Below are 13,181 nucleotides of genomic sequence, written 5' to 3'. Positions count from 1 at the left end.
CCTCTATAAAGCCGCAAAAGCGAAACGTTGGACGAAATAAAAACGATTTTCCGTTATTATCCAGAGAGTAGAGGTAATATTTTTAACATTATTACCAAAAATGTGTATGCATTTTTCTTAACGTTTATCAACAAGAAACTTTCTTTGTGTTGTCGTGTGGTTTGTACACTCAAAATGGAATACATTTCACCAGGGAACCGGAGTATTTCTCTAAACTTCTGAAAGGCTCTTGCTTCCAAGAAATATATGCACGGACAGGTGGTTAGGGTGTTAGACTCAGAAACTAGGCGTCGTGGGTTTGAATTTTCCTACAGAACATGCTTGCCCTTTCGGTCGTGGGGACGTTATAATTCTACAATCAATCCCACTATTCACTGGCAAAAGAGATGCCCAAAATTGATGGTTGTTGCCTTTTTGGTGGTGACATGTTGGTGCTGCATTTCTTATCATTTTTCACTGCTAAACTAGGGACGGTTAGCGCAGATATCCTTGGTGTAGCTTTGCATGAAATTTAAAACAAACCAAACTAAAACCGTCATCCGACCTCCGATTAGTGTAGACTAACAGAGTCGATTAAGTGGAGTATATTCGGAAAGTTTTGTATGTGAAACTTGAGAGAAGGCCATGGGTTATCTCAAAAAATTAGTGAAAAAGACATTGCTGGTTCTTTTCTCAAAATATGAAGTTCAAACAGTGTGCAATAAAACTGTAAATTATAGAATACACCATTGTTACAGCTTTATATGTAACACACTCCACATCCTCTCATATTGTAGTCAACTAAAGACAAAATAGCGAAATATTGGTATCAAGTTCTTGAAAGAAAGTCGTGAAGTTATATAATTAATCTATCATGAAGGCGGTGTCCGGATTTTCCCAATTAGTACAGATAATTAATCAGATAATTTATCTATAATCCCTATTGTTTCAAAACTAAAATAATTGAGCTGTCATTGTAATAAAAAATACGCCGACTGTAAGTGAGAAATCAACACGTAGATACTTTTATTTTTTGCTTTTAAAGTTATAACGTCATGCTTTGTTGTATCGTAGAGAGTGGATAATCCTTTTCGTGATTCATGCCCACGTTTTACTAATATCTCAACAACACAAACTGAAATGTTAAGCGTCCTTATTATGACGTCATGTTAGGGTTTACTAACTAACTCGCAATATAATACTGTACAGCTGTGCCATGGTCTAAAACAGGTGACCCTTCCAGGCGTCTTTCGGGCAAATAAGGTCCAAGGACCTTTCTAATGCAAAACAAAAACGAGGACTGCATAAGTACGCATTTTTACAGACTTATGAAGAAGTTATGGTCATGACCGTAATTTATTTATTTTTATTAGGTATTATGTCAAGGGTTACTTATATTAAAAACAGATAATTTATAACATCGTGTTGTAGCTTATGTTGTTATTTACCCAATGTGTACCAGCAGTAATCCACAGTACCATTAGTCATTCCTAATATACACACACTCCCCCTCCCCAAAAGCTTGGTTTATACTTTTGGAAAGGCTCTAATTTTTATCAGTAAGTTCTTGCCCTTTTAATGTTTTCTGAATGTTGCAGTTTCAAAAATATCACCAACTTGTATGAAATTTGGTAAAGTATTAAACATTTCAATGAAATAGTAGCTGACGTTAAAACTGGAGTATAAGAATGAAACGACGCTGGTTAAAACGGTTTAATTAATTATTTCTGAAATTATTAACTGATCATATTTAAAGTAGGATTTTAGAATGCTAATGAAAACAATAATAACAATTAATATTAGAGTTATATTAGAGGTTGGAATTATTTCTTAACATTCGGTTTGAAAATTGAGCGTCACAGGGTGATAGCATTAGCTATCACGTGGAATTTTGTGTTCATATCTCAGTGAATTTGGAATGATATGTTATTTTTATTATCATATTACAAATAAATACCAACGAGTGTATGTGTCAAAAACAACTGAAATATCTCTTTAAGCCAATAGATGGCAAGACAATATATTATTATTATAGATATTTCACCTTCGGTAAGATATTTTTAAAATTTAATTTAAAAATTTATAAATATTTTTTATGAAAAGTTATCTTGGTGCATTTGCCCTTCAGCGATAAATTATTTGCCATAACAACTAATAAATCACAGGGTCAGACATATGACCATATAAGAATATTTCTTCGAGAACAAATTTTTTCGCATTGTTCAGTCTACAAGGCTTCATGAAAAAATAGATTTGAACGTGACATAAAAATAAACATAAATCAAAACTATATTCAAGGACCACTTACAGACGATGACCAAATATACATAAAAAAATACTGTTTTTGCGAAATTCTAGAAAAAAAGAAACATTCTTTGTAGATATATTGCTATTATAATTAATTTTTTAGAATACATGTTCCTGAAAAATTCATTTAAATTTAATTTTGGAAATTAAAATTGAATATATTTTATCCTCATGTAGCGAACTTTTAGTTAGTAAATATTTGTTTGTTTTCAAGTAAAGCACAAAGCTCCACAGTGGATTATTTCTACTCTGCCCTCCACTGGTATCTAAAGCGGCTGCTAATGTTATAAGTTTGCAGACATACCGCTGTGCCACTGATGGAAAGCTAAGGAAGTATATTTATGCTTGCTTTAAAATTGTTTAAACAGAAGTTGCATGTGAAAGAGGGCGTTCACTAAAGGTAGTGGGAAGAAACTTTGAAAATATTTGTTAGACTTGTGTATTTTTATAAATAATTCGCTCTTAATTTTTTTGTGACGTATGTCTTTTTCTTCTCCAATATATTTGTTTTTGTAATTTATTTCATGGTTAAGATTTTGCGTTCGTTTACATATGATGGTTTCTCTGAGTGTTAATTAAACCTTTGTTTTATATTTTTACCAATATCACAGATAGATTGATCCGTTTATATAATGTTCATTATCTTAAGGTTTGTTTAATTAATATTTTGTTTTTAGTCCTGGTTATTTTCTTAGTTTTGTTTCAATACTTACATTGAGCTTTTATGGTTATAAGAACTCAAGAGTAAAAACTAGAGAATATATCAAAAATTGTCAACCAAGCTATATCTGCTGTTTCCACTGGTGAAGACGTCCTTTGCCAAATACCACGGCTCATCAGGCCGTATCTCCTGGTGGGAGAGCGATAAGTATATGAACTTAAAGCACTAAAATCCTAGGTTCGATTCCCCACAGAGCTAGCCCAATATGGCTTTGCACTAAGACCAATAAACAAACAATTAATCAGGATTGCTTGGATACAAGAGAAAAAACGGATTTATATTATAGATAGTAAAGGTCTGTAATATAAGGTTCAGGTCAGATGGGTGCACAGAATGACCTGTGAGCTATATTAAGGAATAGTATGTTCTTTAGGTAATATTAGACTCAGAGAATTATTGCTCCATCTTTATTCAGAAACAGTTGACAATTTAGTCTTCAGAATTGCATAGTTATCCAAAACTATTTGACAGTAGTGTGTGTGTGTGTATATATATATTTATGTACGTATCATCAATTTTCCTGTGTGATAACTATCATAGTATGAATCAGATTAAGCGTATGAGCTGCAAGTATTATCAGTTCTATTTAAGTAATTCACAAACCTAATCTTTAAATAATAATTAAGAATATAACATCATCTATTTTATTTTATCACTGTTTATTTATTTATGAGTTTCTCTGTACGAGATAGTTTGTAGAAGTTGGTTATTTTTTTATTACCTCGTGTATTTCATATATCTGTGTGGTTTATTTTGTTTCATTTTTTCTGTAAATTAGATAAACGTTTAAAACAAATTGAAATGTGCTTTATTTCTTCCTCAGGTAACCAAAGGTGGTAAACAATGTTGTATAAACATTTGATTTTAATGTACTTATATTTTGATTGATGTCGTTTGACGGTTGACAATCCTTATATGTTCAATTATGTGTGTCCTCTCTATGTATTTTTTTATCTTGAATGTATTGTGAAGTCGTGCAAATTTTAAGTTTAGGAGCTTTTATTTTTGTTCTTTATTTTGATATTTTTGTATCCTCGGAAAATGTGGTTGTTATGTTAGGATGAATGGAGTTGTGTTTAAAGTCGTTTTGTTCGTCTTGGTTACTTGATGTAATAGTTTTGGATAGCAATTTTTTTCTTCGTAATTACATCAAATAATATTTTTTTTAATATATCTGCCCTTCAAAAGTGACATGTAAAGTTAATATCATGTCAAAAATTCAAGGTACCTAGAGCTAGCCTAATCCTGCGATCAGCGTATTTTTCCTATTGGTACCTGCCTACAAGCATATGCCTAAGCGGGAACAAAAAATATAAAAAATGTTATGTATTTTTCAATGTAACGAGTAATGTGTATTATGGATTTGTGATATATAATCTCTGTATTTTATTTAAAGAAGAAAATGGTCATTTTCCAGTTATACACCAAAACATTCATAAAAAGCTTGGGTTTCTGTTATTTAATAGAGATTTATGAGTTTACTGACTTAAATGGTAAGCCTAAAAGTTATTGTTGTCAAACTTGTTATTCACACAAACGATGCGCATAGAAAAGTTGTATTGTCGTTCTTTCTTTCCACAAAGTTCCTTGTACCGGGAAATCATCTAATCTCTGCAAGATTTGGCCATCAGCATTCCTTGACTGGTGTTAATGAACTAAGATAGACTTACCGAATAATTAGTTTCATTTATTTCACTTTTAATGGTTTTGAAATTTTCATCGTTATTCAGAGTCGTTGTGTTGAACTATTATAGTTGCGATTTGAACACCAAAGGCCTAAAATTTGTTATAAAAATTACAAAAGGTGCAGATGTATTTTCAACATTCCCCTTAACCTATTCATATTGGCTTATTTTTCTGTGTGCATTTGTTAGAAGTTTTTTTTTCTTTTTTTTTATCTGAGCTTCAGTGCAATTTATTTCTTGGTCGCTGAATGTAAAACCAAAATATTTCAATGAAATGCAACCTAATAATATTTACCCCAGTCACACCAAACATGCTCGCCCTTTCAGCTGTGGGGGCGTTATGATGTTTCGATCATTCTCATTATTCGTTGGTAAAAGAGTATCCCAAACGTTGGCGGTGGATGGTGATGACTAACTGCCTTCCCTCTAGTCTTACACTGCAAAATTAGGGACGGCCAGTGAAGATAGCCCTCGTGTAGCTTTGCGAGAAATTCGAACCACCACAATAAAATTTACAAATACTAAATAGATTTTTTTTATTCACTACAGGATATCCCAATCACAGATTTACTAACACAAAAGTGTGATCAAATAAGAGTTCCACCCATAAACTTACTCAATAATAAAATGCTTCTTGGAGTTCACTAAATATGTGTATTTCCTCCTGTAGGTAGCAATGGGTATGATCCAGATCAGTTCTAGTGGGTATTTACATTTGAAAAGCCATGGGTGATCAGACATTTTGAGATTTCTCTTCCGAATTAGTATCATTCTGAGGTCGCAGTGAAAAAGTGCTTGTTATAGAAATTTAAAACTCGGTGTTTATTTCTAGAACCTTTGTTCAAGCATAGGTGTCAAGCGACAAACTCCCTAATTTGAGGTCTTACCAGCGCTGTTCTATACGATGAGCGCATATATTGATCTAATCAAAAACGCAAGGTATAGCAAAAGAGAAATAAAATTGCCAGCCAAACTGGTAGCTATATTAATAGCAGGCCTGACATGGCCAGGTGGTTAAGACGCTCGACTCGTAATCCGAGGGTCGCGAATTCAAATCCCCGTCACACCAAACATACTTACCCTTTCAGCCGTGGGGGCGTTATAGCATGACGGTCAATCCCACTATTCGTTGGTAAAAGAGTAGCCCAAGAGTTGGCGGTGGGTGATGATGACTAGCTGCCTTCCCTCTAGTCTTACACTGCTAAATTAGAGACGGCTAGCGCAGATAGCCCTCGTGTAGCTTTGCGCGAAATTAAAAAAATAAACAAAACTTATAGCATTGATGATAATATTACAGTAAGTATTCACTTATAAGTTCCCTTGCTTTATCCATCATCATGCTCCAAGTTGAGCAAAAACGAGGCCTAGCTAACTAATGAATGAATATTTGCTGTAAAATTATTATCAATCTATAAGTGTAGGTATAATTTTTGATTTTATTCCTTTAAGTTACATGCTAGATCCTTTTGTGGCCGCACTTATTTTTCAGAACTAAAGTGTTCATTAAATATCATGACTTTTTGTCAATACACACCAACAAACCATATCGAGTAAGAAAGTGACACTGGATAATAACCAACATTAACTTTAGGATCGCAACCTTATTGTTCGAATAGACCTATATCTTACGGAACCAACCAGATTCTTTGAGATATATGATGATATTTTTCTTCTCTGAGACAGTGCTAATAACTTCTTATTTATAGTAACGCATGGAATATCGATTAACAGTTTCTTGTCATCACCCACATGCATTTGGTACAGCACTATAAAACATCAATATTTACTTTAATATCACAGGACACTAAATGCTCTTTAATTATTAGAATTTCATAAAATGTAGCAAATTTGTACTTTTGAGCTGGGAATTAATAAGAAATAATAACCGTCCAACCGTCTGATTCGTTTGAAAACTTGAGCTAGGAACTGATAAGCTAGCTTGCTTGGCCTAAAAATATTTATGTATCTTAACATCTTTTTACCCCATAGTTTTGCTACTCTCTCAAATAAGTCGTCTTTAATCTGAATGGCAAAAAAACCCTCAAAATATTATACTTTTATTTTTAGACGAAGCTGTAGTAATAATTTCAGATCGATAGCTCATGTGACTTTTTTTGATCACATATGAGCGGTTTTTCTTGAATAACTTTGCACATGTGGCTTATATTTAGACCAAATTTAGATTACAATGGTTTGAAAAACAAGTGAATTATAATAATAGTTTTTAGTAAAGCTGGCACCTATCATTCTTGCTATTAAATTACAAGTTAAAACCACATCAGTAATTTTTATAATGGGTAATACGTCAGCTAAGTAAACGCTACAGAAAATAAGATTGAGGTGGCTTGCTGTCTTTTATCATTGTATAGTTTTCGTTCAGGATCAGGGCAAAGAAACTCTGCGTAACTCGAATAATTCATCGCCCCTATCCCATTACCATTGCTGTAGCAATTACAGTTTGACAGCATATACAACTGGATTATTTCATGGGAAATATAAGAAAGTTTTTAATTATTTATTAGCTTTCATATGATCGCCCAAGATCATTTAGAACGTTGTATTCAATCACCCGTAGTAATAGTTAACTGTTATTACTACTAGTAGAAATATTTGTACATGTAGAATTAGCGATGATAACTGTGTTGTTAATCAGTAATAACGATTCTTTTTTGATAAAGCTAAGTGGCGATTTATTTTATTTTACGTTTTTGGCTCTTTATTGTCTGTTTTTACTAGAACCGAATATTCCGGAAGAGGCGACAACTAAGGCGACTTTACCAAACAGCGAGTGAGTTTCAATCGTGTATGTGTGTTGTATGTATTTGTGAACCCCTTCTCCGTGAATTCGCCCGATCAACCGTGGTCATCACAAATTCACATTGTAGGACAAGGCATCAGAATACACAAGTATCGTTCAATGTGCCATAAAAAAGGGGGTTTTAAATAAATAAATAAATAAAACTATATCTGAGCTTGAGTGACGATGTTTTGCCATGGGATCACCTTGAAAGTAATAATAATAGACGAACTCTGGTCTTAATGGAATATGTCACGATGGGTAACTTAATAAAATGAAACATTGTTTTGCTATTAGTTATTTATATCTCTCTAATGAAGTAAGTAAAAGATATGAAGGATGATTCTCTGTTTATGTTTTCATATTTTATAAGTTCAATGTTTTTAACTGAAAATGTGGTTACTTTATTTTGATACGTTTCTACTCCTATCCTCATGTCACTCTTCAAGTACATTTCATTTCAATTTTGTTATTTTACGTAATATACCAGTAAACGTTTTTTACGAGCCTCGAAACCTTTTCGTTAACTTACATACCACTTCGAAAAATGTTTTAGTGTAATGCTTAGAAGAAAGTATTATTGTGTTGGAATTTTATTATGTCTCAAATGTTTTACGTCGTGGTTTATCAAAATTTCAAGTGAGCTATCAAAATAATAATAATAATAAAATCAAAGCTTAGAATTCAATGAATATAATGTTCAAACAGAAAAACATTATTTATGTAAAAACCAGACAAACTAAACTGCTAATTGTTTGTTCTAAATTTAAAAAAAAATGAAAGTTTCAACTGTTTGTGTAAAATTTTAGTTTTCCAATTAATCTGAAATTTTCTCAATCAGTTTTCGAAAAATTCTGATCGAGAACTATTTTTATGGGATATTATTTAACAACACTTAATAATTAAATTAGTTTCATATAACACAGTATGAACATTTTATCCAGGTCCCGTGCATCGAGTAATTGAAAGTTCAAAAGGTTTCATTCTAAATTAAATCTGTGCATATGCTAGAAAAATTTATGACAAATGTTGCTGGACAAAGAATGGTTATGTTTTCTTTAGTCATCCGTGTTTGAAAGGAATCATAACTATATTGATATGTGGTACAGCTGTGTTAATTATGATCAAAATTTTATCACATTAAGTAATCGATTCGAAACTTTTTGCTATTTTCTCCTTTCTTAGTTTATAGACAATGGTAATTATTCATATGTCTAAAATCAGTGTGATTCACATTGTTCTGATATGTCAACATTGGCTTTCTCCTGGTTTCTTAATTTATAGCACAGTAATGTAACTACTGTATAAAGTTGTTTAAGGTGTTTTTACTTTTTTCTCGCAGTTACAATATTTATCGAGCTGGAATAAAGTGTCGATGGGTCACATTAGGCTTAATATACTAAATTATCAGATTTTTTTTTTTTTGTTTAAACAGAAAATTGATTTCATGTGGTTAAAGTCAGGTAGTTTTTCATTATAAGTGATAAATATCCATCATCACATATCAATTCCTTTATTGTAAACATTTGTTTATGTGTTCGTATTTGTGGTTTGATGTTCATCAGTTAAACAGAATATTAATGCAGGTTATTTCCACCATTAAACTAAATATTAATAAAATCGGTTTACTTTAATGATAGTAATTATTTTTAGGATATTCTGTTAGACAAATAGAATACAAAAAAAAATGGGCATTTTTATTATACATTGAATAAATATTTTCCTGGTAACTAGTAAAAACAACTTTTTCTGAATTTTACTTATAATACACTTTATCGTGATCCCTACCTTTCATTTTATGTAAACGTAATTAACAAGCAGAATGACGGAACTTTGTTTTATTATGACTTTTTTTTTTCTTTTTTAATTTAGTGATAAAGTTTGTCTAAAAACGTTTTGGTATTCTTATTAAGCTTACATTTACAGATATTTAGTTTATTTGCAGAAAGTAAGAACTGAATCGTTATTTCTTCTTAGTTACAATATAAAATATATATGCGTTTAAGAAAAAAAAACAGTGTCTACTGTACCCATAACAAATACTTATGAAGATTCGATTATCTGTTTTTTTGTTGGTTTTTTTTTTAGATTTGGCATTGCGTTTATTAATACTTCAATAAAATTACATATATTAGAACTTGCCTCACCTCCAGTGTGATTAATATAAATGAAATACATAAAACAAAAACTATGTAATTCGTCCCTTTACAAACTATGAATAATTTTGTTCATTTACACCTTTTCTTCCCTTTACACTGGGAACGCGTCTACAAAAATAAGAGTTAGATTACAGACTCCCTTCCCCAGACCCAGCATTGCCAGAAACCAAACAACTATAGAATTAAAAAAAAAAAAACGGATACTCACTAATACAAGACACACTAAGATGTAGTGTGTAGGGTTATAGTGGAAAATTAGTTGCTCTGAAGAGAGGGTGGTGGAGGGCCAGACTCCACCTCACTTATAAAAGATAGCGTCACGCTTAATGGAGATAAAGACTGCTCTACTGGGCTAACAGTGCCAACAAGCATCAGTGGGTTACCAAGAGCCATGAAGTGGATTTGTGTAATAGCAGGACTGATTATGGAGATGATGAGAACAGATTTTGTTGAGTGGACTTCTTGAAGTGCGCTGTTTCTCCCTGTAGATCTGCTTCTACATATCCAAGGCAAAAGTTGAACTTATTCCAAACTGTAAATTATGTTCCATGCCCATATCCACCGCTTCCTGGGCCTGATGATGAACAAGAATAAAGAAACGGGCCAACCACCTCATGGCAAACTGGCGCAGTTGCATAACTACATCTTCCTCCCTCTATATGAACTCCATCAAGTCCTCCACGAACAGTTCCTTCTCATGGGACTCTAGAAGTTCGATGAAGTCCACTTATCGTAAATCCTGGAACCTGTTCCCTCCAACATTTCGGCTAATCCTGACGACCTCGGCCACTTCTGAGGACGGGGTCACAAATTCTTCGAAGTCGTGGATATGCGCTTTTCACAGTGCATTCCAAACAGCATTCATGGTGGTGTTCGTCACCTCATCCCAGCTGCTTCTGATACTGTTAGCAGCATGCAGGATGTTGTAGTTACTTTTAAAATCCCAACAACCTGGAGAGTGCACACCTCAGATAAGCACATTTTAGAAGTTGCTGCAATGCCCGGATTCAGGAGCTGGATTAAGGTGTTGGACAGCAGAAACAACACTATAAAAGTAGGGTACACATCAGTCAAGTGTCCAGGGTACATTATTGAGGAGGTAGAAAAGCCTTGAAAACAGTGTTTACCTCACGCTCCTCAGTTAACAAATCAGTCTTTAAAGAGTTTCCTAGTTTTTTCAAGCCTTTCTAATTTGACCTCCAGTGAACTGGTAGGGTGCCCTAATTGATACCTTTTCTGACTACACATCACCTTTTTATTTTCTCATGGGTAGTTGAATTAATAAATTTTCTTTTCACCCCTTTTTTTGTACTTCATTGGAATTTTATTTTCAGCTCAACCCGCACGACGTTTTCTGTATTATAAGTAATATAATGATGATAAAAAAACGTGCAAGTGAGAATCAGAGGAAAACAAACACAAGGAAAAGTTGTAAAACAAGAGACATCTATACTTGTATTTATTTCGAAATAACACGATTATCACGTTTAGTGAACAATGATGCTTGTTTTTTTTCATGCATTTCAAAAGTCGTACGATTGAATAGCTCACACACCATCTAGTAGATGAAAACTTCTTGTTAATTGTAAATTACCCAAACCCGAAGAATCTGATACAAATATCGTAATATGAAAATCCGTTACTTTTTGGTTCTTTTGCCTACTAATATTCTATTTCCAGCCCGGCCAGGTGGTTAAGACGCTCGACTCATAATCCGAGGGTCGCGAATTCGAATCCTCGTCCCACCAAACATGCTTGCCCTTTAAGCCGTGAGGGCGTCATAATATTACGCTCAATCCCACTATTTGTTGGTAAAAAAGTAGTCCAAGAGTTGGCGGTGGGTGGTGATTACTAGCCTTAACCACATGGTCATGCCGGGCTATTTACATGAATCTCCACCAAATTACCATTCCGAAAAATGGACATATTTAAACTGAGTTTTACACGTCTAAGTATTTTTTTTTCTAAAACCTGAGACTTTACTTAGGAAATTAACCTAACTATAAAAAAAATTCTGACGATATCCTTTTTATTGTAGTCAGACGAGAGATTTCTCTGGAAAACAGTTCTCACACAAATGATTATTTAATGTCGTTAGATTAATTATTTTGCAAATTCTATTATAATTAGTGTATATTCATCTTGCTACTTGACATTCGCTATTTTTTGGTTTACAACGTTCATGAAGTGAAATATGATTCGACCTTACCTTCTCATAATTGTCATGAAGTATTTGTTATTATGCACAATATTACGCAATGTTGTATCTACCACAGGTTTCGAATCCTATCGCGTTTTGTGTGTCATTGAACACATTATTTTAAACCATAACGAAGTTTTAATAATTTTGTAAATATTTTATACGGGTATCATTAAAGTTAATTGCCCCTCAGTAGCGATATGTCTACGAACTTACAACGCTTGAAATCGAGTTTCGATACCCATAGTGAGCAATGCACAGATAGCCTTCTGTGTAGCTTTGTGCTTAGCTTCGAACAAACAAATAAATTTATTTATAATAAACGTACAAAACACTGCATGAGTAAGTACTAACTATTTAAGGTGCAGCATTTTTTAAAAGTATATAAACATCTTCATACGAGATATGTAATGACTGAAATATTTATAGTTATTGCATAATTATAAATATTTCATAAAATGTTTTAATAAATTCCGCCAAAAGCTCCACAAAGCTATTTACATATAATTAATTCCATTTTCAACGAATATCAAATAAATAGGAAGGAAGGCTACTTGTTAAAAAAGTTCTTCGCTAATTCTTGGACTACTTTTATCTGAATAACAGATGTATTTGACTTTATATAAAGCAAAGGAACGCGAGTTGCGAATCTGCATATTAGGCCATGCTGTTCTAAGAGTATTAACACTTTACTGACTAATTAATTTTCGTAACAAAAGTAAGTAATTACATATGTTTGTAACAAATTCCCATTTTGTATGTCGTGTAAAATATGTTTCTTATTGTATTAAATACAAAAACTCTTAGTTTGAAATTATATAAAGACAAGTATATTATTTAAGATGCTAAAATAAATTCGCGGTTCTCCGGAGATTTAAGCCTTACGTAAGCTGATAATGTCTTATTTCACGAAGTTTTTCACATTTTACGAGTAAATTCTTAGAGATTTTTTTCAGTGCTATTGGTTCTTAATATTATAAACTATATTACAGATCCGCCAAATTATAAGGTAAGTAAATAACAATTTCTGTCAGTTTCACACTGAACTTGCTGTTAAACTACTATAAATCTAATTTAACAAATAAATATGGCCCGGCACAGTCAGGTGGTTATGGTGCTCGACTCGTAATCTAAGGGATGCGGGTTCGAATCCCTATCCCACCAAACCTGCTCGCCCTTTCAGCCATGAGAGCATTATAATGTAATGATCAAACCCACTATTCGTTGGATTAAAAAAGTAGCCCAAGAGTTGGTGGTGGGTGGTGATGATTAGCTGCCTTCCCTCTAGTCTTATACTGCTAAATTATGGACGGCTAGCCCTCGTGAAGTTTTG

At 32.9% G+C, this 13,181-nt stretch overlaps 1 protein-coding gene across 7 annotated transcripts in view; it reads left to right on the top strand.

The window, feature by feature from the left end:
* Positions 1-9,626, top strand: part of LOC143225088 (uncharacterized) — a 135,801-nt gene extending 126,175 nt beyond the window's left edge. For all 7 annotated transcript variants that reach the window (XM_076453829.1, XM_076453832.1, XM_076453834.1 and 4 more), the window contains one exon: positions 7,429-9,626. In XM_076453829.1, coding sequence (XP_076309944.1) covers positions 7,429-7,484 — 56 coding nt within the window. In that variant the 3' untranslated portion in view covers positions 7,485-9,626. The remainder of the gene's footprint in view (positions 1-7,428) is intronic.
* Positions 9,627-13,181: the final 3,555 nt, after the last annotated feature.

This window comes from Tachypleus tridentatus, chromosome 9 (assembly GCF_004210375.1).
Source record: "Tachypleus tridentatus isolate NWPU-2018 chromosome 9, ASM421037v1, whole genome shotgun sequence".
Taxonomy (NCBI): domain Eukaryota; kingdom Metazoa; phylum Arthropoda; class Merostomata; order Xiphosura; family Limulidae; genus Tachypleus; species Tachypleus tridentatus.
Note: the sequence above shows the minus strand (reverse complement) of the source record. Positions and strands in the feature narration are given on the sequence as shown.